The sequence below is a fragment of the Ascidiella aspersa genome, chromosome 2 (genome assembly GCF_963924565.1).
Source record: "Ascidiella aspersa chromosome 2, kaAscAspe10.2, whole genome shotgun sequence".
NCBI classification, from domain to species: domain Eukaryota; kingdom Metazoa; phylum Chordata; class Ascidiacea; order Phlebobranchia; family Ascidiidae; genus Ascidiella; species Ascidiella aspersa.
Window position 1 is genome coordinate 197,726 of NC_139448.1, and position 24,740 is coordinate 222,465.

Here is a 24,740-nt window from a genome sequence, read left to right on the forward strand (position 1 = left end):
GTATGTAAAAAATCGCGTGATTCAATGGTATTTTTATTGACTTTTCCATTCGTCCATAGGCTATCACCGTGACACTTTGCAATAATGCAATTCCAGCCAAATTAATTTAGTAAATGATTTTCTTCGTTTGAAAAAAAGATAAACGCCGTGTACATGCTTATCGGGCTCGGTGCAATTTTTACGTGGTTTCTGTGCAGCCATTCTGCTGTAGGTTAAATGGCCCTCACAACCTGTTTGCCATAATCATCTCGATAAATAACACCGTGGTTAGGCGTAACATAAAAAAAGCAATTTATTATGACGTGGGCTCTTTAACACTGTGTATATTACGTTGTAACCAGTCCGTTTAAATTGCTGTTGTTTCTGTAATGGTACGACAAAATACTCGACTAGAGCATACAACGCAGCCATTGTTCGCATTGCGTGACATTCAAGCGATTACGTAATCCCTGTACCATGCTGCGTCCAACGTAAGTAAAATCACGTTTGAAACTAAAAAATTGGTTACTATTAAAACCGCCGCATTAAATGCGATATTTTGCGAACTCTTCCTAAATTTTGCGCCATTTATATCAATAGATTCCGACAAATTTAGGTCTTATTCAGACGATTTAGTTCTTTATCTGCGGTGGATATTACTGTGCATTCGGCATTATTATGTCGTTGGTCTTAATACTATGGTATTTGGTATTGTAGGTTATTCTGCTTAGATATTGTTGCCTTCCAGGTCTTATTGTGTGTTTCCATAGCAAACTACTTGAGCGTATTCCGCCTCACATTTGAACACAAGTTCGACAAACAACTACTTGCACTATTGTATTAGGATTTATGACGTCACCTTTGACGATATTATATTTTGCCATGTTTGAAATCTCAGCCCCACAGAGAGTAAATACATTATATAACCTCTAGAGCAGAGGCCGGCAAACTACGAAAACCACACAAATGCATGTTTTTCTTAAAATGTAGGTTAACTCGACCTATTTCCCAATGCAAAAACTCCTAGGTCAGCCCCTGATTAAAAGTTGTCATAACAAAACGCTTAAAACTACACGTTTTAACGAAAGCAATAGTTGAAATTTATTACGGCCCGTCAAGACCTTTCTGGCCCGTGACTAGGAAAAGGTTTGCCAACCCTTGCTCTATAGCAGGGGTGGGCAATTACTTTTAGCCGCCGGCCGCTTGTTAAACCTAAAAGTTGTGGCGGGCCAGGTCAAAAAGGATCTCAAATACACGCAATATGACGTCATACTCTGACGCTGTAAAACAAATAAGCTAACGAACTTGTTATTACTTTTAGGGTTGTGCACAAATGTGCAATTTAAGCCGAATTTAAAGAAATAACGACAAGGCGCGAAGCTTGAAAAAAAGGAGACTTATATTTGTTTTAAAATGCAGCTTTAATTAAGATTTAGAGGGGATGCGCATTAAGCACAAATAAAAAAGCTGTTATTGGGCGCGTTGACCAAAAGTTAAGGTTAAAAACGTAAGCTGCAATCCGGGTTAAACTGCTTGGCGGGCCGGATCCGACCCGCGGGCCGTATGTTGCCCAGATCGGCTCTATAGGAAGCTGTATCTACAAATTAATTTAATTGTATTTAACTAAAACCTCACCTGTCAATACCCGAGCCCAAGCGTCTGTTTATGGATTTAACGCACCTCAACTCAAATATAAGATTCATCAAATTCACCAGGTTCGGTGAATTAACTTTGCTTATTGAAATGATGAAACTACGGAATATATTATAGATGGCGAATTGATGAAAAGTTATGAGAATCTGTGAGTGAGCGATAACGTACTTCGCTTGTTTATTTTGCGTGGAAATATTTAGGAAAGGTCTTTACTTCGGGCAACATAAATGACAAACATTTTATATCTTGTCTTATGGTGTTACGTAAGAGTTAGCGCACAAAATTTATCTAATATATTCTTTATTTTATTGAAGGCAGGCTTATAAATGTGGTCATTAATATTGTAGTTTTCAAATAGCATAGTAGATGTATATAGTTATGTATTCACATTTAACTCCTAGTATGCCTCCCATGTGAAACCTGCTATTGTCGATGTTGTGAGTGTGGCTGTGTTAGGTGTAAGGAGGTTGGTTTATCACCGGGCGTGGCTCGTACTGTTTGCACACCAACTGATCAAACCATACCTTATATGGAAGCATAAGCTTTTCATTTTTCTTTGTTAATTAAGGTAAACACCGTTATAATTACGACTGGCGATAAATGAAGCAAAGCGCCACGTCAGTGTTTGCAAACCTCTCAAAGCTCCAGACGAAATGTTTGCCGAAAACACTTGAAAATTTGCGATAAGCGACGCACTTTGGTCGTGTTGCGCACTGACTGTTACGGCGAACCTTGCACTGCAATATCTGCAATCAGCGAACAACACTCAAACGTGATGCGAGCAATGGCCGCTAATGGGTCACGTGCGCAGTTAACACCACATCAAACTTACTGCTTACTGTTCACCTATTTTAACTTTACGTAAATGCACAAATGATGGCGCTTCCCGCGTATCTAGGTTGGTTTAGCCCAGTGGTCTCACACCTTTTTCATAAGCGACCCCATTTTAAATAAAATGAAATCAGAATTTACATTGCGACTCAATTTTGTTTTCAAATGTGAATAAAATTCTTTCAAATAGCTGCCACTACGTAACAGCGAATATGCGTAAAGCCATGAAAGGGAAAAGGGAAGCTAACTTACAAAATTGGTCAAAGCCTGGTTCGTTGATTGCATCGAAATCCAGAAGTAAATATTTGCTAACCTATAGCAGCTCTTGAGAGCTAAAAACACCTTTTTTTATGCAGAAGAAACAAGAGCTTGTCTCTTCTATGTATTTAGTCACGTTTATTAATGTTATCTCATTGTAAAGAAAACGAAATACATCAATCGTACTAAAACAACAAAACTGTGGTGAGTTTATGGCGACCCCGCAAAAATTTTAGGCGGCCCTACTTTGGGTCGAGCCTGAGTTTGACGCCCGCTTTTGAACTTGCATTTTCGTAGGACAGGGATGGCGAACCACTGACACCACACATTTTTAATGACCCACTTGTCTGTCTAGAAATACCGAAATGTTACCATTCATTTTCAGCAAAGGATAATGTAAAAAAATAATTCTTAGTGAGATAGCCATGCAAAAGTGTCTTAAGGATGATGAGTAGGCCTACTTTAACTGCACTTCAACAAATGCGAGCAGAAAAGCAGACATCTGAAAGCATTTTCGCTGTAAAATGTAAATGGTTTCGATCCTTTAGGAAAAATAAGGAGTTTGCAAACTAAAAATTCTGAAAAATCTGGATGTACCAAGCTGAAAAGCTTTCTGCTGAACTCCTGCAATCCTATAAAAAATACTGAAGCATTTGTTAACTATATAGGTTCTTGCTTTTCGTGGGAATCCGAATTTAGCCCAAAACCTTAAATCATTAGCTTAGGCCAGTGGTTCCCAAACTGTGGGCCATGGCCCAGTAGTGGGCCACAAGGCCATGTTTAGTGGGCCACAAGACCATGTTTAGTGGGCCATAGAACTACTCAAACGAAAACGCCCAAGTTTGAACGAAACAAACGCGTTTCACCTTTACTTCCTTCTTAAATAGAATTAGAATCAAGTGGAAACAAAATTCTTATTGGTAAAGCTGGTCTTATTCGATGTGCACTAGTCATCGCGTGGGTAGAGAAATATAAAAAAAGCTGAAAATATTTGTCACAAAATAACGAATGAAAGATACGAAATACATTGCCGCCTCGAAGAGTCAGTTGGTATTTCATTTATGTTTTTTTGCTACTCAGTTAACACGGCAATTCACTTTTTAAGTTCAGTCTGTTGATAAAAGGTAAACAGGATTATTCAGTTATTGTTAGAATTAATTTCACTTAATATATTAACCAGGGCGATATTTCTTATTTGGAAAATGGGCTAAAGGTCGTACAAGAAAGGTTTACGACACATGGTGCTGGCCGCGAACTGTTTTATAAACAAAATTTGAGACACAGAATAAAAAAGTTTGGAAAACATTGGCCTAGACAATAACACTTAAAACGACGCAGCAGCAAAGTTTCGCGTAAAATTAGCACATAATTAAATGTATGACCCACTTGTGCATTTTGTAAGGATTAAAGTCGTGTTTGTGACCCGCGCGATAAAAAGGTTCGCCATCCCTGGCGTAGGAGATCACAATAATTTCAGATACCTCTTTCATTTTTTGCCTTGATAATTTTTTTTTTTTTGCCTTTTTTCATTTTTTGCCTTGATAAAGATCATCATTGACTCACGGCCCACATAAAACTGCCTCGCGGATCTCTAGGGCAGTGATTTTCAATTGCTGTCAGCAGTTGTCAGCAAGAAAATTATTAATTTGACAAATTTTTCGTGCTACACACCATTGGTCGAAAATCACTGTTTTTTTGGATTTGATTTGTTTACTTTCTAAATAGTATTTTCCAATATCATTAGCTAAACTTTTCCAATGATTTGCTTAACTTATTGTGTGTAATAATTTATAAGACTCGTTGAGTAATATTAGGAATTAAATTGAACATGTTGCTGCTTAAATACAATAAACGGCTCGAACATCAATTGTGTGTTCATCCAAACAGACAACGCACTAAGAAAAATTAAAAGTGAATAATGTTTTGTTGTGCTGGTTGTTTTAATGCTTCATTATTAACTTTTGTTTAGTTTTCCGCAAATTACTTAAGAAAATAATACATGCGCCACATTACGAAACAGATATGGTGCTGACTGTAAATTGAACAGGTCACATAGCATTTGGTGGATACTTTCCAACCATGTTTTTGGCACTATCAGTGGGTTGCTGAATATCCACCGTACAGAGGTGGAATACAGGCTGTAGAGTCGCAGCAGGACTCGGGACTCGAACTAAGGTTTTTTAACGAACTCCGCATGAAACATATAGCTATTTTACAATGACTCAATTTTTATCACCATACCTAACGAAATATTTACGTATTAATTTGCAGAAAAATAAACAATAAAGAAGCAAAACCTGCCGAGCATAACAAACACTGCTTACAGCGTTTTAAATTCTTTCCATCTCGTGCTTTTTAGAACAGAGTGCATTTCAACTTTAGAAATAATAAATATATTGCGGCACCCCCACAAGATTTTCGTAGGTAAATCACTAGATTGACTAAAATGTCACAATAAATGGAACTGGGGCATCACATATCAACTCTACACAACGTAGGAAGTTTTAGTTGGGTTTGCTCCACTCTAATCTTACAAAAAGTTGTATGAGTTAAACATGCCTTATATGGAAGCATAAGCCTTTCAATGTTCTATGTTAATTAAGGTAAACGACATGTTAATTACAACCGGCGATAAATTAAGTAAAACGCCACAAAAAAGTGCTTAAATAAGTTTTATTAGAGCTATATAGGAACAAACAAGTGCTTGAATTAGTATTATACGAGCATGGTTCTTTTTTCGAGTATGTGAGGTATTTTATATGGTATTAGAAAAAATTCTGGATTTGTCAAGGTTAAATAACTGTTTACCAGTTTAATTCCAGCTGCTATGTTCGCGTTGCTGTAAGTTACTTGCCTTGCGTAATATTCAAGAAAACACTTAGTCCCGCTCCCAAACTGCGTCCGGCAAAACAAAAATCAAAAAAAATGTCGCTTACTGTTAAACCGCCGCAATAAACGCGATATTTTGCGAACTTTGCCAAGTTTTGCTTGGTCGAACATACTGTGAGAGACCATTAAGCTTTTACCTTAAGCGCTATCAAATTATTCTCGGGTTGGTGCATCAACACGTAATCCCGGGGTCTAACGGAGTTCCCCCTAAGAATCCTGTTTTAAAGGGGAAACTGCTTACTGTTAACGATAAGCGAGATTATTTTTGAAAAAAAAAATTAAATTGAACATAAATACCAAGCCCTGAAAATATACAACAACCGCGCCCCGTCTAGTTTCTTATGTTGGTGTAACAACGAAATTTTTCTAACTGAAGCAGATCCTCTAGTGTTGCAGGTGGCGAAAAACGTGCTTGTAATTTTGCGTAGTCCCGTACATGGATCTACCAAAATCAATCACACATATTTCACGGTCTTGGTTTAGTTTTTCGCCTGAAGTTAACGATTGCACACTAAGCGGTTTCGCAGCTGGCGCCTGGCAGGATTGTCGATAACGCACGTGTTCGCTTTGCGTCTAAAGGTTCGCTTTTACTTGACACTAATTGGCTGTTTCTGATTATTTTTTTCCTATTTATGGCGTCATTACAATCACTATTGTATGACGTCATACCTGTAACTATTTGCTGACTTCTTTAATAATTAACGCCAGGCGGAAATGTGGAATTTCCTTAAATTGAAACTTCCCCTCTTTTGTGATTTATGGATACGCCCTTTAATGCAACGCCCCTCTTGATACGCGCGGAATACTCAGTCTCTCCGTTGCAACGAAAACATCCGTCCGGCGGCACAAATCGGCAATGGATCGTACGGTTTCTTTCTAAATCTTTCTAATTATTTTGTCAAAATACAAATGCGTAGAAATTTTGCTTCACTAAATAGGTTGGTTCTTTGGATATAGCTTAATTTATTTTCAACATCTTACTACGTCTAACTTAAACCTCCAAACATTATGCTCGAAATATAATTTGTAATGATACAACTATACCCAAGGTTAATTATAGCTTTTAAACATAGTTTTATTGTTAATATCAGCTGATTTCCGTGGTCAAAGGCCCTCTTTTAAAAATTTTTTTCACTTTTCGCTGTGTGTGAATAAATAACATCTTTCTAATGTGCAGCCTTTGTATTAAAGTAACCTCTCTCCAACCTAAAACTTAAACAAAGGAACTATGTGCTGGTCTTACTTCTTCATGACGTCACGTTTTAACGTAAATTTGTTCGGTTGAGTTAGGACGCAACTTTGTGACGCCATCTATAGAACCAACCATGGCCGCCCCATAAAACCCTTGATCGGTCATGTTCAAATGGTGGATCGCGATCGGATCTTTTAAACGTTTTGTGCGGATCTTCTAATGTAGTCTTGAAAAACAAACTTTCTACAGTGTTTTCATGTGAACACCAATTGTCAGTGTTGATGAATTTTGTAAAAACCAAGCATAGAACGAGACTCACAAATGCTAATCTTTGTAAGCGTTTGAGGATATCAGTAAGTCAACAAAGCAAAATCCCTAGGGACAATATTTTGACTTAAGCTATCAGACACGCCCTTAAAATCCTTTAAATTTTGTGCATGGCGTATTCCCCGACCACGCGATTTTAATCAAAGAAAAAGTCTGTCTCATAACTCACTGCATAATATACAAAGTATGTATATTTCTCTAAGTAATGTCATTCATCTACTAGCTCCACCACTAAAGATTTCATTTTGGCAATCGGTAAACAAATTTTACCGTTACAGGTTTACTTAAAAAGTTTTACTTTTATTGTTGTACCTACATTTTCACTATAATTTTATAGAAGAACAAATGCGCTAAATAAAAAGCAGCGAAAGTTTAGAGTGGACAAGGAGGTTTAATTTAAATGATATCACTTTGCCCTGTTGCATCGGGAAACGCCTTGTCCGATGTATCCTGGCGTACGCGCTATCCCCGGTCGTCCCTATATTGGAAGATATATTTGTTAATAAACTAGAAGTACGCAAAATTATATTTTTTTGCGTCTGGCAACATTTTTATAGAATTTACAACATGGATAATTTTCATGTTTTTCATGACAGCAAAAGGAAAGACAAGATGCGTTGAATGGCTAGCAAGCAGTTGTTGGGCGATCTGTCGCGTCGCTTCAGCTCAATCTACGCAGCGGATAATGACGTCAGCAGCAAACTAAACGTAAAGACAAGAAAAAGATGAAAGTAATAAAAAAATGGTTCTATTTCGCACTTTTGCGTTTGACAATTTGGGCATTTTGCGCATTGAATTTCGGCACCTGGGCAAAATTTTGGACACCAGCGCACATAAATGAGAGGGAACACTGCTTCTGTAGCCGGTGTTGCTCTTTATTGTGTGTTTCATCTTTCAATGAACCAGCCATTCTATATGTATATATATATATATATATATATATATAAATGTATATAGTCTAAATCTCTATAATCTCCACCCTTCAGATGCAATATTGATTAACGCTTAGGCAAAACCAACGGTCAATTATTCATTCCTATGCAGAGTAAATTATAATTAGGCGGCAAAATTTCGTGACAAAAAATAAATACTTTCCAGCGTTTTGTACTTACCAACCAAACTATGAACTAATATTATCTGCACATTATTAAAATGTTTGTCATGATTGTTGTTTTGCCATTTTTTTAATAATGTTCACATTGAAAGTAAACAAAAAAACATATAGGTAAAACACCGTAATGTTGCTCAATACTTTAGCCCACGCAATAATTGGCATGCAACACAATAAACCTAAAAACCTTGCAGTAATTTTTAAATGCATTGCAAAAGTTTGTTTTTACAGATATAGTAAAACAATTACGTGAGTCTGTAAAGAATACAACTTTACCGCCACTACTATACGTTACCATTGCATGGCAATCAAGTGTAACACCACCGGATATAAGCCTAAGGTGACCTCAAGTAACCCCGTAATGTATTTCGTCTGGGTTTTCATTAAGTGCCCCATGAAAAACGATATCTTCAATCTTAACTTACAATCCTCCTGTCAAGGTTCTGATGACCTACTAAGGTAATCTCCATTTGGGAACTTTCAACTTTAAAAATATTAATATACAATGCACAGTGGAACAGGGCGACGATTTAGTGGCTCGAGAGGCAGATTGCCACCATAGTTTGTTGTTATAGTCATGGGGGATAGAAAGTCACTACAGTACAGTGGTTCTCAACTTTTATACTTCATGGCTCCCCCCGAAAGGCTATCGAACCTTATTGCCCCCCTGCTTATAAAATACCTAACGTTGTGTTTAATTGTTTTTACTTGTTTTACATCTTTTCTTCATGGCTATTGTTCAACGTATAAATGCACTTAGCTTCTAAATATTTCTAAAATTTAACAAAATAAGTAATTTTCTAAAAAATTACAAACCAGTCTTTTCAATTTAAATTAACATAGTTAGTCAATACAAAGCTTTATCTTACAAAGGTATTTTTTAGAGTCGGCTCTGTTTTTGTACTGAGCCAAGCGAATGTCACTACATTCGTCGAGATGATTTCTTGATTTTCGTTTTGTTAATGCATTACTATTACTTGAGCAATACGCTGTGCGTAACCTCGCTGAATATTGGCCCAGAATTGACCTTAAGTAACCCTGCACCATGCTTGCTTTTAACGAGGTTTTTAAGAAAATTGCAAACTTTGTTTACTTGGCATTAGGCTACATCACTGTTCGGCATTTTTGTCGGGGCCCAAAGTACGTTTTTTAGAGGCCCAGTGAATGCTTGACGCATATGGCAGATGAAAGGACTCGAATATTGTTTGAAATAAATTATAGAAGCTTTAGCTTTCCCAGAGTCGAAAATGCACGACTGTGAGCAGCGCTCTCCCGGTGGCGCTAGAGTGCGCGTCGCAGTTTAAGAAACGTGATGTTTTCGAGCTAACCGGTGTTGTATTATGCAACTGAACCAAGTTTATCGCGCAAAATGAAAAAAAATCATTTCCACAGCTGATAGGCGGCACCCGTAATCTCCTGAAAAGTTTGCACTAAAAGTTAATGTTAGCAAAAACAAAGTTTGACAGGCACTCTCAGAGCCACATTTGGCACGCGGGCCTTTCCAAGCTGAGCCAATTTAAAAATTCTTGCCCCACCAACTTTTAAAATAAAGTGCAATGTATGTATGGCTATCACGCGACCCATAACTACGTTATGGTAAGCTATTTAAAAATAACTCCGGCCCACTAAAAATAACTGTGCGGCCCACAGTTTGCCGACCACTGGGCTACAGGTTGGTTGCTCGCCCAACAGAATTCGACGCACACTTTATGATTAGGCGAAGGTTATCGGCAAGTATTTTAAACATACCTACTGACGCGTCAAAGAAGGTGTTTGACAACAGTAATGACGCCATTAAATATCGCAACCGGCGCTCGTGCTTTTTGCCCAGAATATCAGTTATCTCAGCAAAACACTAGTTACCGGACGTCCCTAGTCCAAACATGGAAGTTGTGGCTTACGCATTGGTATAAAAGCTCAACACCATTTCTTATACGCGCTAATCGTCTGAAAGTTAAGTTTGTTCCGAACTGTTTTAAACTTACGACTTTGGGCGATTGAATCAACTTTCACCTGCCTTTTTTTATTCGGCCAAAATGTTTGGTGTTTCTCGTGCTAATTCTACTGACTGTTAGTCATTTGTGTCGCTACCTTCTTTGTCCGAGCACGGGCGCCATTTTTTGTCCGCTTCATAGTCACGTCGTATAAACGTCGGTTGCTTGAATGTTTGGGCGCTTCGTTAACCTTCCCTTGTTGTGCCGGGCCAAATCTTCGCTCTCAACATCGCGTCGCTCTTTATGACGTCACTTTACATCCAAGCACAAGCTGCTCACTATGACGTCACCTTGCATTCAAACACCAGCTGCTCATTATGACGTAAAGTCAATTATTGCGCCAAAGGTAAGTGGCTAAATTCACCTCACAATCCCAAACAGGAATGCACTAAAAGTAAAACAAAGCTGTTTACTTATTTGGTGAAATTATAATGTTATTGTCTTACTGGCCACAAAAAATAGGCGTTCAAAACAAGCTTATTTAATTTAATAGCTAATTTGTGTTTGGAATATTATGGTAATTAGGCATAATGTGGATTTAGCTCAAGTTTAAATTCGGGCGATTCTTTAAATCAGGGGTCCCCAACCCCTACGGGGCCACGAAAAAATATTAAAATTAATTTTTTTTGCTTTAAAAAAAGTAATATGAAAGTTATCTTAAACCAGCAAGTAAGACTAGGGTTGTAAAGGGGTGAAAAGTTTCCGGGAATTTCGCAAACTTTCCCGGAAACTTTACGGGAATTTTAAGGGACCCGGGAATAATGGGAATTTTCAAATTTAATTTCATCAACCAAAAAAAAAATATTAAAAACCTATCTTGAGCATTTCTAGATGAGCAGGTGGAGATGCTAACCGGCAGCAACTAGTACAACGACTTTAAAACTCACAAAACAACAAAGATTTAGCTACCGTAAGCTGGGGATATTTTGGCCCAGACCGGTCGGGGTTGTTTTTGTTTGTAAAAAAAAAAACAGATTGGTGATAATTAGGGCCATTTTTATGTTGACCTAAAAAAATTTTTTTTTACTTTATTTTTTATTTAACGAAATTGCTGATTTGTAGAGGTCACAGTTCTTCCTTGAATTGGTGCCAGTTATCCAAACATAATATTTTGTCGATTTCAGACCCAAACATAATATTTTGTCTTATGGATTATAAAAGTGCGTCGTGTTTTTGGCGATAAATTTAACTTGCTTATTTTTGTATTACAGAATGTCAGTAGGCTATTCCTAAAATCCAAACTGTTGATCTTCGATAAGACCAACGTTTATTAAAAGGAAGTGTTTTATAAGAATTATATAACTCGTAACAACAAATAAAAAAAATGGACAATTTGCTATAAAAGTTAGTGCTGATCCAAGTGGGCCTTGTGACATTTTTCCTGCTTTTATGGGTTAATATGGTTTAATTGTGTCACAGTTCCTGAATTACAATGCCTCAACAACATTTTTTACAAAAATTACTCTCAAGAAACACAAAAACTTTTTTAAAAGCCATAATGTGACAAATTTTGACTTTATTGAAAATGTTGACTTTATTTTGACCTATAAACTTCTTGTAAACAGTCCCCTAGGTGCTAAAAACAACTTTATTCTTTGATTCGTGGACAGGTCCTTGTGTTTGTATGTTCTTAAGTATTTGAGTTATACCGTATAAGGCCATTATTTTCCTGTTTCAATATCAAATTAAGATTGTTTTAAAAGTTTCCGAAGATTTCCTAAAATTCCCAAAAATTCCTAAAATTTCCATTGAAAGTTTCGGCTCTGAAAATTCCCGGGAATTTTGCAACCCTAAGTAAGACATTGTCAGAGCAAAAACAGGCTCAACCATCACATTAACTGAATATGCTATAACTAATTAATGTACTATCATGTGTATTGTATGTTATTTTTAGATTGTTTTATCATTCTTAACTACCGGTAACTGTAAAAACGTTTTTTTTATTTTATTAAAATAACGTTTCCTAATTTTTTCAAAAGTTGAAAAAATAGGGGCCATTTATTTCCACAAATTTTTAATTGGGGGCTACAGTGTAAAAAAGGTTGGGAACCCCTGCTTTAAATAAACCCTTTGTGGAAACACTATTTCTTAAAAAAGGAGTTCTTAAACTTTTGGTGCGCACACCCCTTGACACAATTTGAACCATCGCCTGATCTGTATACCCTTTGTATACCTTTTGTCAGCTGTGCACCCTAGTTTTGATCTGCTGTACACTTGGATATACGATATATTTGTTGAAGTTCACTGGATTAATGCACAGATTATTGTCATGGAAGTTTCCCTAAGTTAGTTGGGTCTTTATTTAACCCAAAAATGCTAAAACTGTGACTTATTTACCTGTGATTTTTGTTCAGTAAACTTTTGTTTAGCTAAAAATGTTTGAGAACCAAGGTTTCTGTTGTTATTCCAATAAAGTAAATCAGCAGGTATATATAGGTCAAGATGTGCTCACTTCCTAAAGCATTCTTATAATGAAAAAACGTGTTCTGTCATACTGGCGAACTTTACCAGCACTGGTCAGTGGTCAAGCTGTATACCATCCACCCTTGTAAACCATTCTTGGTTGTATACCTCAGTTTAAATTCGGTATGCAACAAGTTGTAGTAGCCGGTTCAATAGCAGCCCAAAGCATTAAATCTGTAAATACCACATTTAACAAGTCAATGCTGGGTTTTAATTGCAGTACATGGTTTAATAACCTGTGGGTCAGATCTAGCTCACCAAGCAGATTTATCCAGTCATCAGCCCCTTTTATATTAATAAGATGACCTACTGTGCTATTCTATTTTGCAATATGTTATCTGTTCAATAACTGTCATTGTCTGTTTATAAAAATCTATTTCATGGCAAGTTGCACTATATGGGTTGGAACCAGGCTTGTACTATCTGGATAGCGATTAATCGAATGGCACTTTGAACGTTGCCAGTTTGTTTTTTCATCTTTTCAGTCACCAAAGCTCCTGTAGGTGAATGTTTGCCCAAAATCCCTGGTTTAGTGACAATAATTTGTAGAATGCAGTCAAGAAGTATTGCTTTCTGTCAGATACTGGAGGCCTAGGTCTACTAAAATTTTGCAATTAATTAACAGCGATGGTAGTGATTGATGACTGACCTACTGTTAGCGGCTAACTTAATCCAATCATTAAATCAAACCCTTTATTTTGTGTCTTTTTGACTCACAAGTCGCGTTTACATGATTTAACAATGAATGTGTTGTTCTTTATAAGAAAGTAAATATTCAAAATGAGCGATATATTTTTTTTTTATGGCAGTGGTTCTCAAACTGGGGTCCGCGGTCCTTTCGGGGTCCGCAAGACAATTTCCTGGGACCGCGAAGCACCTAACAAAAAATCAACACGACGCTCCTGAAGAAGAATTTTTTTTGTTTAACAAACTTTTCAGGCAACTTACTTTTCCAAACCAAGTTGATTATTAATTGTTTATTCACGTTATTGCACGCGTCAAGTTAAATTGTCCATTGTGACGTCATAGTCTTGACAATGGTACATCTTAGATCAACGTATTTCCGGAAATACGTCATAGTGTTAAGTTGTCCTAATGAGAATTACGTGTTTACAGCTTGTTGCGCTGCAACCGCTGTACAGTCACGGTTTTAAGACTTTCGTGATTGCTTCACTCAAAAAGAGTGATTCGTTAGAGGTTAACATAGCCGAGCTGATAGCAAAAAAGCAAGTGCACCCATCCCATTGTTACCATTAAAAACAACGTGTTATTTTGTGTTAATTTGTGTACATTTTTAAGGGACCGTGAGCAATTAAAAAAATTGCTGGGGGACCGTTGCGTAGTTTTTTAAAAAAAGTTTGAGAACCACTGTTCTATGGCATGTAATAATGTTTATAACAAACTGTGTTACTGTCGGGTTATTTTCGAATCGTTTTTTGACGTAAATTGCAAAAGATCTGGAGTATGATAATTATCGATTTTAATTATGCGGTTAACTGGTCAGGTTAAAGCAGTGCTTCTTAAACTTCTTTAGTTTTGTTCACCCCTAGCATCTATCTCCAGATTTCGTTCACCCCTGTTTTTCATAATAAGATAAAACTATCTCGTTTATATATAACGGCACAAAATTACTTTGGTTGTTTCGCAAGCTATCATCCATTTCTGACGGTTCACCATTATTCACCCCTTTTGGTTGGTTCACCCCTGCAAAAAATTTATTCACCCTGGGTGACCCATTCACCTGATTAAGAAACACTGGGTTAAAGTACAAATATCCGGATATATCCATTATCCAGATACTAGAAATATTAATATCCGAACCAACCTTAGTTGAACAAAGTGAAGTTGAGTAATAATTTAATAAACTATTAAAATATAAATGAACCAGAATTGTAGGTTGTAAGGGAAAGTTACTAACTCCCAATCTAGTAGATTTACATTATATTTTATCTGTATGAGCATCTTAATTTAACCATGAAACTGTAACAAGAAAAGGGTTTCATATCACGTAACATGCTAATAATCTGAATTTTCTTTCCTATAACAGAATCTGCCTGAATCCAAATGATGAAAACAAACTACTGGTTGCACATCAATGATGAGATAAAACTTAATACAAGACTTGAAAAATCAGTTTGTTTATATGTTATAATATGATAAATATATTTCGCTACTAAAAGCATTATCAGTATCTAAAAACATAACACAATATAAGCCAAGAAGTACGCTAATAAAAAAAAACAAACAATTGTTCTTGGCAAGTGGTGCACTGTACAATCCACAACCTGCATCAACGATGCTTATATGCTTTTATTAGTGAAATATATTTATCATATTATAACATATATACAAACTGATTTTCGGTTTACTAAGTTCTGCACATAGATTGTTTTTTCCATATTGATTAGGTTTCTCTCATGTTTGTAAGCTCATATCACTTAGAAGTATTGCTTTTAACTTATTTTCTTTTGTTCAGACATGACCTAATTCTGCATCTAAATTTGTCTTTCTACATCTAAATATGCGACAGTTTTTTAATGTATTTACCCAATTTAGCATTGTTTTTTTTTTTTGTTGACCAATATATTGTGTGTATTAAACACCTACTGACCCCTAGACGTGCTTCTATGGGTCGCGACCTGAATGTGTGTCGACGTTTAATTCGGTTTGGTCGCCCACTGCAGTAGTTACACTTCTACAACAGTCGAAATAATCATGGTGTAAATACCGATTTTTAGATGCTATAATAAATTTCTCCTTTTTATGTTCTAAATGTGTTTAAAATGTTGTTAACAGTCTAGACATGCCAAGCCGTGTTGTCGTATCAATATGTGGTTATACCAAGTTATAATGGCAGTCTGGAACAGACCTGGGCAAATGCAGCCTGGCTTATTTTGTTTAAAACACTTATTTTGGAATCTGCAACTCAAACCTCAGGAAACAAGCATGACTTTCTATATGTTTGAACATTTATATACACACCACTCTTTCCAGGGACGGATCCAGTTATGTAATTGCCTATCCCTTGTTAAAAAAGGCGCCATTCAATCTAAGGCACACAAACATCGACTTCAAAACAGCCGGTGCCAGACCCATGGCCCCCGTCCCCTACCCTCTTCATACAGTTTTAGACTTGATTTGGCCATTTAGGCCTCATTCCGATGAATTTAATACTTGTTCCGACAGGTTAGGTCTTATTCCAACGATTTAGATATTACTCTGTCGTGGATATTACTTCGTATTTGACTTTATCATGTCATTGGCACTATGCTTTATAGATTTTTCTGCTTTAGGTACTGTTGTGAGTTTCCCATTTTACAAGTTGTTTGTAATTGTCTAACCATTATAATAATTGCCTAACCCTTGGCCTTCAACCATGTTGTTAAACTGTTGGTGCTTAAAGATCTCACAAGCTTGTTTGTAATTTTACAAATACTAAGTATATTTGTTATAACAGGTAGCCTACTACCTTTACTAAGCCCAACTGTGGAAATGAAACATGCACTGTGCTCTTCCAAGTTTGTTTGTTTGGTTGAGTTGTGTTTAATGCTAACCTACGGGCATCAGTTTGTTACTTAAGAACCAGTTTTATTTTTAGATTTTCAAGAGTGAAGCGAAAAACAATTCATTCATTATTTTCCTGGATACAGGAATCTACACAAAACAATGTTGTCATTTCACTCTTTAAACTTATTCATCAGTCTTTACTGAAATAAAATCTGTTTGAGTAAATATAACCCTCTATACCTGGTGCCACCATACTTTTTAACAAAGAACTGGATAACTGTAATACCTGACGCTTGGGGCCAGTTACAGCTGTCAAACTTATTAACTTACTATATGTTACCTTCGTTGAGTATATATGTTGCCGCTGGTCGATAAAATCAACCGGACAGGCTGCATAGGTCGTACTTGGTTGACCTTTACTGTAAACTAACAACTTTGCGCACCAAGGCATCCAGGCTTACCTAAGTGTGACTGTGAAAACAGTAAAGTATAATGCTAAAACAATCAGATTTATGAAGCTCATATTGCATGAAGATTTAAATGTATTTTATTGCAGGTTTTTCTTGTTGTTAGTAGTAAGTAAACCAGTACTTGTTGAAACTTGTGATTTGTGATATTTTCGGAAGAAGAAGCGAATAAAGTATTTAGTGAGGTGAGTGGCTGTCTGCAATAACTAAGTTTTGTGTGTTCGTTTACCACTTAAAGTAGCTGATACTTTTAACTCTCACTACTGTACATCAGGGGTTGTAAACTGGGGGATGCGCCCCCCCTACGGGGACATGAAGGGTTTGCAAGGGGGCACAAAGGACTCTTCAAGAAAATTAAAACGTTTTGCTACCACAATTCTCTCCGAAACATACTTTTCAGTTGTGTCTAACAAACTTTATTTTATTCCTAAAAAGCACATTATTTTATTCCTGTTTTATTTTGTGCACTATTTTGTTGTTTAAGAAAATGTGCCATGCAGACTGTCGCACATGCTGTGCTGTACAAAATCTTATTGGCAATTAATGTGCACTTAGCAATCTACAACTCACCTTCTAAACAACTAGAATGTGCTTTAGATGCCAACATAATTACACTTCAAGCTAACTTTACTGAAGAAAAACATGGGTTTTAAATTAAAATTTCACATAATATGCCGGTTTTCCTTATAAGCCCATATTTGTTGGTAGCTATGTTTCTATTTATATGAAGAAACTGCCTGTTTATGCTTATCAGTGTGGCTATAAAAAGGGCACGAGTTTTGATAAATTGTGTTGAGGGGTCGCAGCACCAAAATGTCCCCTGTTGTACATGAATAGTATATTTATAGTAATGTCCAACCTTTGTGAAGTTGGACTGAACAATGGTACATATATCAATAAGATTAACTCGTATTTCCAAGTATTTTGGCTTGTATAAGCACTGCCTTGCAAAGCATTAGAACTTCAATAGAATCCTGTATAATTTTGTATGCATTTGCTTTGTCGCTTGGCTTTAAGTGCTGAACTAATACCCAACATTCATCATAGCACCAACTTATGTTAGAAAGCTGTTTTAACAACTTATAGCTGGTCGTTTGTACAACTGAAAAGGCGTGTAACTTTAAATTTACACATAAATAGATGTTTGATACAAGGTCTGTACCAAAATATCTACTTCTATATGACTTTGTATTTAAAACCTATTAACTTCACCACATTTTACCCCAAATGTAGTATTCTACGATTTTGCTGGTTGGCCTTTTATTCAATGAAGATGACTGGTGTAGACTTGTTTTGGTTTATTTTGGCTTGTAAGTGGTAATTTATTTGCTGTAGGTTGTTTCATTAAGTTGCTTTTGCTTAGTGTTTGCTTGAAAGAAAGAGAATGGCCGATAATCAAGAAGAAGGCAACGGAGCTCCAGATGATCAGAACATTGACTTGGTGAGTTTCACAATTGCATAATTTGTGAACACACATTCATCTATAAAGTAAGAATCGTTAAAGCGGAATTATAAATAGTACCGTCCATGGCACTAAGATAATAGACATAATAAATAGGCAATAATAAAAATTATGGAATAAAACTTAAACGACATAATTTGACCGGCGCAGTTTGTGGGCCGCCACATTTACCGGACTGATTTTCCATGTTTGGAGTTGGGTTTGGGTAATATGTTGGGTTAAAAATTGGCTTCGGGTTAGAGTTATTGGTGGAGTTAGTGATGAAGTTACGGTTTGGTAAAAGATTGCTTAAATTTTTTCTAGTGGTTTAAGTTTAATTCTGACAAAATTTGGTTTTATTTCAAACTATGTGTTATTTCTACGTTGATGTTATTTTGATTTCTGTCTTTTTACTGGAATTCCCTAATTTGCCGACCAGGACCACTCCAATATAAAACTGCACAACAAAAGCAGTGGTTAGAGCAAGGGTTTAAACATGTTATGTTTGGGAAAGGTTAAACATATTATTTTCTGAAAAGGCACTTTGCAGTGCTGTTTGCATGCAACGCAATCTTGTATGGCTTATAAATGTGACAAATTGCTTGGGTCGCGAGATTTTACCGAACTGATTTTTTTTCAAAAATGGGCCGCCTTTAAAAGGTGTTGGGAACCCCTGATCTATATCATAGAAGCATTTTGTTTATATTAATATCAACATGCTCAGTGAAAAAGAATGCTTAGTTGTAAAACTGTAATATTGGGCAAAATATATTTGATATCTGTGACTTTCGTTTAGCCAAACAAAATGTGTGCACTGTGCAACCGTTTAGTTGGCGCTAGTGTTAGTGATATAAAAATAATGTTAATGATGTGGTAGTGATTTAACAGTTGTCCTTTCTTAAGTTGATATAAAATGTGCGTTAAATCATTTGACGTGCCCTAATAGAGTGTGTTGAGATATTTGTCATGTTTGTTTAACTAATGTGTCAGTAATTTGGAAGCACCCGGGTTGTATTGTTAAACTAAAACCTAGCTACTGGCCTCAGATGTCGAAAGAGTTTCACACTCATGAGACGAAAGAGTTTCACACACATGAGACTCAAGAGCATCATGTGCAGAACATACAAGCTGAAAACTTTCATCTCGGTGATGTTCACATTCATCTTCCACCAGGCAACGTCCAACCAGATGAAAACATCACTGAAGCAGGTTGGTGGATAAAACTTGAATATTTTACTTGATTTAAACTTTCATAATTCATTTTCGTTTTCTGAAATATGCCTGTTACGTGTTTATCAACGCGTTAAACAATGTCTTACTAGTGACTTATTTGTGATATCTTCTATTTGTGTGATTACAAGCAATGTGCGCAATTTTCCTCACAACATTTTGGATCTATCTGCATTTTGGGAAACGCCCCTTTATCGTCAAATTTGTTTCTTTTAACGAAACAACTGTTTTTCTGATATCAATGTAAATTTTTGCTATAATTAACCCAAACTACAGAATTATTTTATTTGCTGGGTCATTTACTGAATTACCAAGTAAAACTAGACGGGGTTACGATTGTTGAATATTTTCAGGTGTTAGTTTTGCATGGTGGCGTATCCAGGGGTGGGGGTTCGGACCCCCCCCTTTTCATAAGTCATTATCGATTTTTGCTCGTTTTTGTCAGGGTTTAACTCACCAGTCGAAGCTGCGTGTTTTTTCGATGTAATTGGGTCACGTGTCTTAATAGCAATAAACCAAGTATTCTTTGTAATTCATCGGGCCCGCTGCCTCTTCGACAAACTATACACGAGTCCATTTCTAATACTTTTTGACTATTTTAACTACGTAAGTGCAAGAATAGTATAACAGCATTTGGTTTGTTTACGTTTTGCAGCGCTAAGCTTAAGTTCAATTTATAGACAAATTAGTGCATTGTCTAATTTTTTTCACAAGTCTAATTTTCCATTTTAAGCTTTTTTGGAAGTTCTTGGTATATAAAAAAAAATGGGTTCCTAAATATTTGCAGACTTTTTTTAGCTTGATACGTGGAGAATTGTTTCTCTTTAAGTGTCCCTAAAGGCCTCTAAAACGCATCCAAATGCAATTTTGACCCAAAAATGGTAGGAAACAAACTTTTGCTTCCATTTTTACTTAATTTATTGCATTTAAATGTACATTTGCGTTTTTCGGGTGTCCAAAAACCCTCTCTAGTGATCAAATTTTAAATTGTTGTAACTTCCTAACGGATTGGAATTTTTGCAGTTTTTTTTTTTGCCAACATATTTTTTTGATCCATATTTTGCACAACATAAATATTATAAAAATCTGGGACGGGTGGTTACAAAATTTCAATTTTTGTGATGATTTGATATGAAAATGCTGCCAAATCAAAGATGATTTGATATGAAAGGCTGCCAAGTGCTTTGCGGACAAACAGAAAACCTATTCAAAAATATTAGACATATATTTTTTAACATTTATTTTTAATTTTTTTTTTCATGTGTGTAAATTTAGGTGTTAATTTAAACTTCTCATCTTACTACACATGTGTAGCCCCAGTTCTCTGGAATTGTGTATAACTTAAGCATAATCAATCTCTTGTGGTATTTAATTCAGGCATTACTTATTAGAAAACAAACTGGGGTCGCATATTAATGCTGTTTTCATTTCATGTAAATTGACGTTGGTGAATAAAGTGTTTGGAGACCACTGGGCTATAGGAATGTTTTGAGCAGCTTGGCTAGCTATTCAGGGTTGCCAGAAAGTCTTTCAATATTTAAATGTTTTTAATTGTTGCATAATTATTAAATGAAAGGATGTTTTTCCAAAAGCATTAGAAAAATCTTTGAATTTATTTGCGCATTAAAGAATCTTTGAACACTATTTTTACTTTAATGTCTACGTAGCCCAGGGGCGGGTAACTTTTCCAGTCGGCGGGACGATGTGGGAAAATGATCCACCTTTTATCATGTAAGACCGGAAACTGTCTGCGGGCCGCTCAAAATCGTGGGTCGGGTCCGACAGCGGTCCGTATGTTGCCCGCCCCTGATGTACAACATTAAATTCATAATATACTTTTGGGAGCGTGATTTTCTTCAATAGCGCTGAAAAGAGTACTTAGGGATGCGACAAAAACGTTTGCCGACCACTGATGTAGATATTAAATCTAGTGTGTTACTTTTGTGTTTAACTACGGGAAGGGAAAGGGGTGATAAAATATACTTTGTTTAAGAAAATTTATGAAATTGAACCAAAATTAATAAAGGTTATTTGATAATGTGCAAGGAAATTGTGAAATCTGTGCACTGGGCATTTTATTCACCGTACAACACCCGGTTTTAAGTTAAAGTTATTGCGTTATACAGAATTGATCGCTCAAAAAGAAAATAAGTGCTAAAGCATCTGCTCGGTACCTAAGAATCAACCTTAACCCAGCGAAGAAATATATATAGTCATTCACAAAATAAATTGAGGCCTTGCATACATGCACCTCCCCTTGGGTTATAAAAGCCTAATTAAAGCATTGTAAATAAAGATAAACATATTGCTGGCCTTATAATACTTATTGTGTGTTGCCTCTCACAGTTAATTAATTTTTTGGCAGCTATAATACACCTTTAAAGGTAGCAAGGCAACTAAAGGTAGGTGGTATTAATTTGCTCAACCGATGACGTTGTTGTCTGCTGAGGTCTAAAACTCGAACATTAACCCAAATTAACATGTATTAATTTTTCCCAAGGACAAGCAGAATTTATTGAATCGATTGTTTTACTTCTTTAACCTATTTTGCAAATAAACTTTGTTTTAGATTCAACGACTGAAGATATTTCGCTGGAAAGGGTAAAGGAAGATCTCAAGAGACCACAGCAAGAAGTTGTTTCGCTCGGGCTAAACTACGAGCAGGAAAACTTTCCCCGTCTTCATCCAGCTCTAAGGACAGAGGAAAACTTTTATCAAGGTGGAGCCGGTAAAACTGAAAATTACAAGCCTTCCACACAACAAAGGTATGTCGATTCCGGCTCAAAAGAGGTCAGTTATGAGCGATGGCATGGTAGTGTAGTACCTCATCGCTACACAGCTTTAGTTGGGGCTCCTGGTTCTGGGAAATCTACTATTGCCAGACGACTGTCAAACACCTCGTCCATAATCTGGATTCTCCTGTTGTGCATGAACATGCACTATGGGTCAGAAAAAGTCACTCTAAGGCAGGTTGTGGTTGACCATGCGTACCCATTGTTAAGCGAAACAAAACGAAACGCCATATTTGCAGTAATGATGGAGTCCCCAGAAAAATTTGGTATCATACTTGATGGTTATGATCAGGCAACTTGGTCACTTGATAATGTAAAGCCTAGAAATGCGTCATACGATACTCCCATGTTAGTTGAAGAGGTAGTTGCTAATTTATGCACCGGAAAACTCTTTCCAGGCATTTCTATAGTTTTGACTTCCAGACCACATTCTATCATCACCCTCCATGAATTACTTCGCCCCAAGGAAATTGTTTTGGTACATGAGCTTACACCAGAAAATATGAAAACACTATTCTTTGCATTCGCTAAAAATGAAGCCCAGAGAATATGGAAAAGCTTTACCAAACTTGCACCCATGTTACTTGAGCTTTGTCTTACCCCAATCATGCTTCAATTGATCCTTTTGGCTGCTTTGGGCACAGATAATCTCACCGAACTTTGTAACATCACTCAGATTTTCATAGTTTTACTTGAAAACCTGAGACGCTCAGAACATGCCAAGGGTCATGACATCAACCTAATCAAAGTCAAACTTACCAAAATCGCTTACAACGCTACAAAGAATTTAACTGTCATTATGACCTTTCCACAAATGGCTGAGCAAGGTTTAAGTGATGTTAAAATCCAGGATATTATAATCGCAGTACCTGGGTATTCTCACTTTAACCAGAAACTTTTCGATGGCGACAAAAAGTTTTACTTTTCACATCAGTTACTTCAAGAATTCTTCACAGCTGTCCATATTAGCCAGAACATGAGTTCAGTTGAGTTTAGTAAGATTGTCTATGATTTGGTCGTTGAGCCTCACTGGGCGATGGTGAGAAGGTTCCAATGTGGGCTTCTACTCGGAGATGACTTCACAGTTCCAGAATCAACTTTCAAGAAAATCACAAGTACGTTGAACTTTTATGTTTTCAGCTCGCGTTTTCAAGTTTTAAAACAATTGCAGTTCGGTTGATTCGAATGATTTGTTTTAAATTAGGTGAAACCCTAAAAATGGAGAACTTCATAATAGCTATTTTGCTGCCATATTTGATTTATACATGAAAATAGCTGTAACTTGTGGCACATTTGTAAAAGCAGCAAACAACGCAGGAATTAACGAAATGTTTACAGATTTTCCTGCTCGACTCTTCAACATCCTTCGTGAAAAAGTCCAGCGACAACCAACGCAATTGAAAGGTAACAATGCTTGTGACTGCATGTATATTAGGGCGGGTCGCGAAATAACTTTTTCCAATTCCACCTGCCTCATATGGATTTTGATAGACAGACACCTAAAACCGTTGTTTACAAAATTTAAATTGTATTGGTGTGAGGAAATCAAGTCTAATTTTTGCCAAATTTTGCAAAAAATGCAAAATTTAGGTTACGTTTCATCTATTTTTTTAAGTGAAATTCATTTGCTGTGGCTTATACTTATTTTTAGACAATTATGGAATTGCGTTATACCTGCTGAGATTGCAGTCTGTTATTTTTTTTCTTTTCTTAAACAAAACATGGTATTAAATATTGAGGTAACCACAACAGTGATTAATCGAAGTTTCGTTTTTTGATTAATCGAAGTTTCGTTTATTAGTTGCAATAGTATTATATATAAAATGTTGGATTGTGTTCAATATTTAATTTTCAAGTTAAATGCGTTTTTTGAGTATTATACTTGTTTATAATTGTGTAATTTGAAACACTGAGAATTTCATTAAGTACGAGATGTAAAGTTAGGCATACCGTCGGCCCATTTAAGCCACTCTTGCTGGCTGAACTGCCTACACTAAGAGATCTGAAAAAAGAAGTGTATACTGCAGATATATTAACAGGGTTATTTTGAAAGAGCACGCTCATAGCTTTTATTCTATGCGGGACACTTTTTGCAGACTCAAAATTCAAATAATAACTGAATATTCATATTTATCAGAATGAAATGTCTATCTTAATGAAATTATTTGCTAATGCTAATTACGTACGTATATATTGTTTGAAAATTAGTTAAACAGCTTCTATACTTTGGTAAATCATCGTAAAACCTTCTCAATTTACTTTGGTCAGCAGTTCCATCGAACTTCACGTGTTACGTCACAATCATAAGATATGGCGTCACTGCTTACCATTCCCTTTTCGGAAAGATTTATATTCGTCAAAACAACCTATTCTTGATTATTTACCTCTAATCGTAGAGTCTTGCCAATACACCAATAAATAAAATCTTTAAAAAATCAAGATATTTTGCTGCATACTTGAGCATTAGAACGAACCCCGGTTGGGGACCACTGTCTAACTCTAAGCTATATTTTGTAATTTTTAAACTTCCGTTGTAAAACCGCTGCGCTTTCATCGTCAAAGTCAAAGCCGTTGGAAAAATTACACAAACGCCAGTCGCAATTAGT

The 24,740-nt window shown here is 36.2% G+C and overlaps 2 protein-coding genes across 5 annotated transcripts in view; both read left to right on the forward strand.

Annotated features, from left to right (window-relative positions):
• The window catches only part of LOC146162953 (NACHT, LRR and PYD domains-containing protein 14-like), a 193,112-nt gene that overhangs the window by 149,093 nt on the left and 19,279 nt on the right, over nt 1-24,740 (forward strand). The window lies entirely within an intron of this gene.
• The window catches only part of LOC146162954 (uncharacterized), a 165,620-nt gene that overhangs the window by 121,870 nt on the left and 19,010 nt on the right, over nt 1-24,740 (forward strand). For 2 of the 4 annotated variants that reach the window (XM_083381500.1, XM_083381501.1), the window contains exons 5-6: nt 21,912-23,249; nt 23,473-23,538. The exons of the other annotated variants lie outside the window; for them this stretch is intronic. In XM_083381500.1, coding sequence (XP_083237626.1) covers nt 21,912-23,249; nt 23,473-23,538 — 1,404 coding nt within the window. The remainder of the gene's footprint in view (nt 1-21,911; nt 23,250-23,472; nt 23,539-24,740) is intronic. 4 annotated transcript variants of the gene reach the window in all.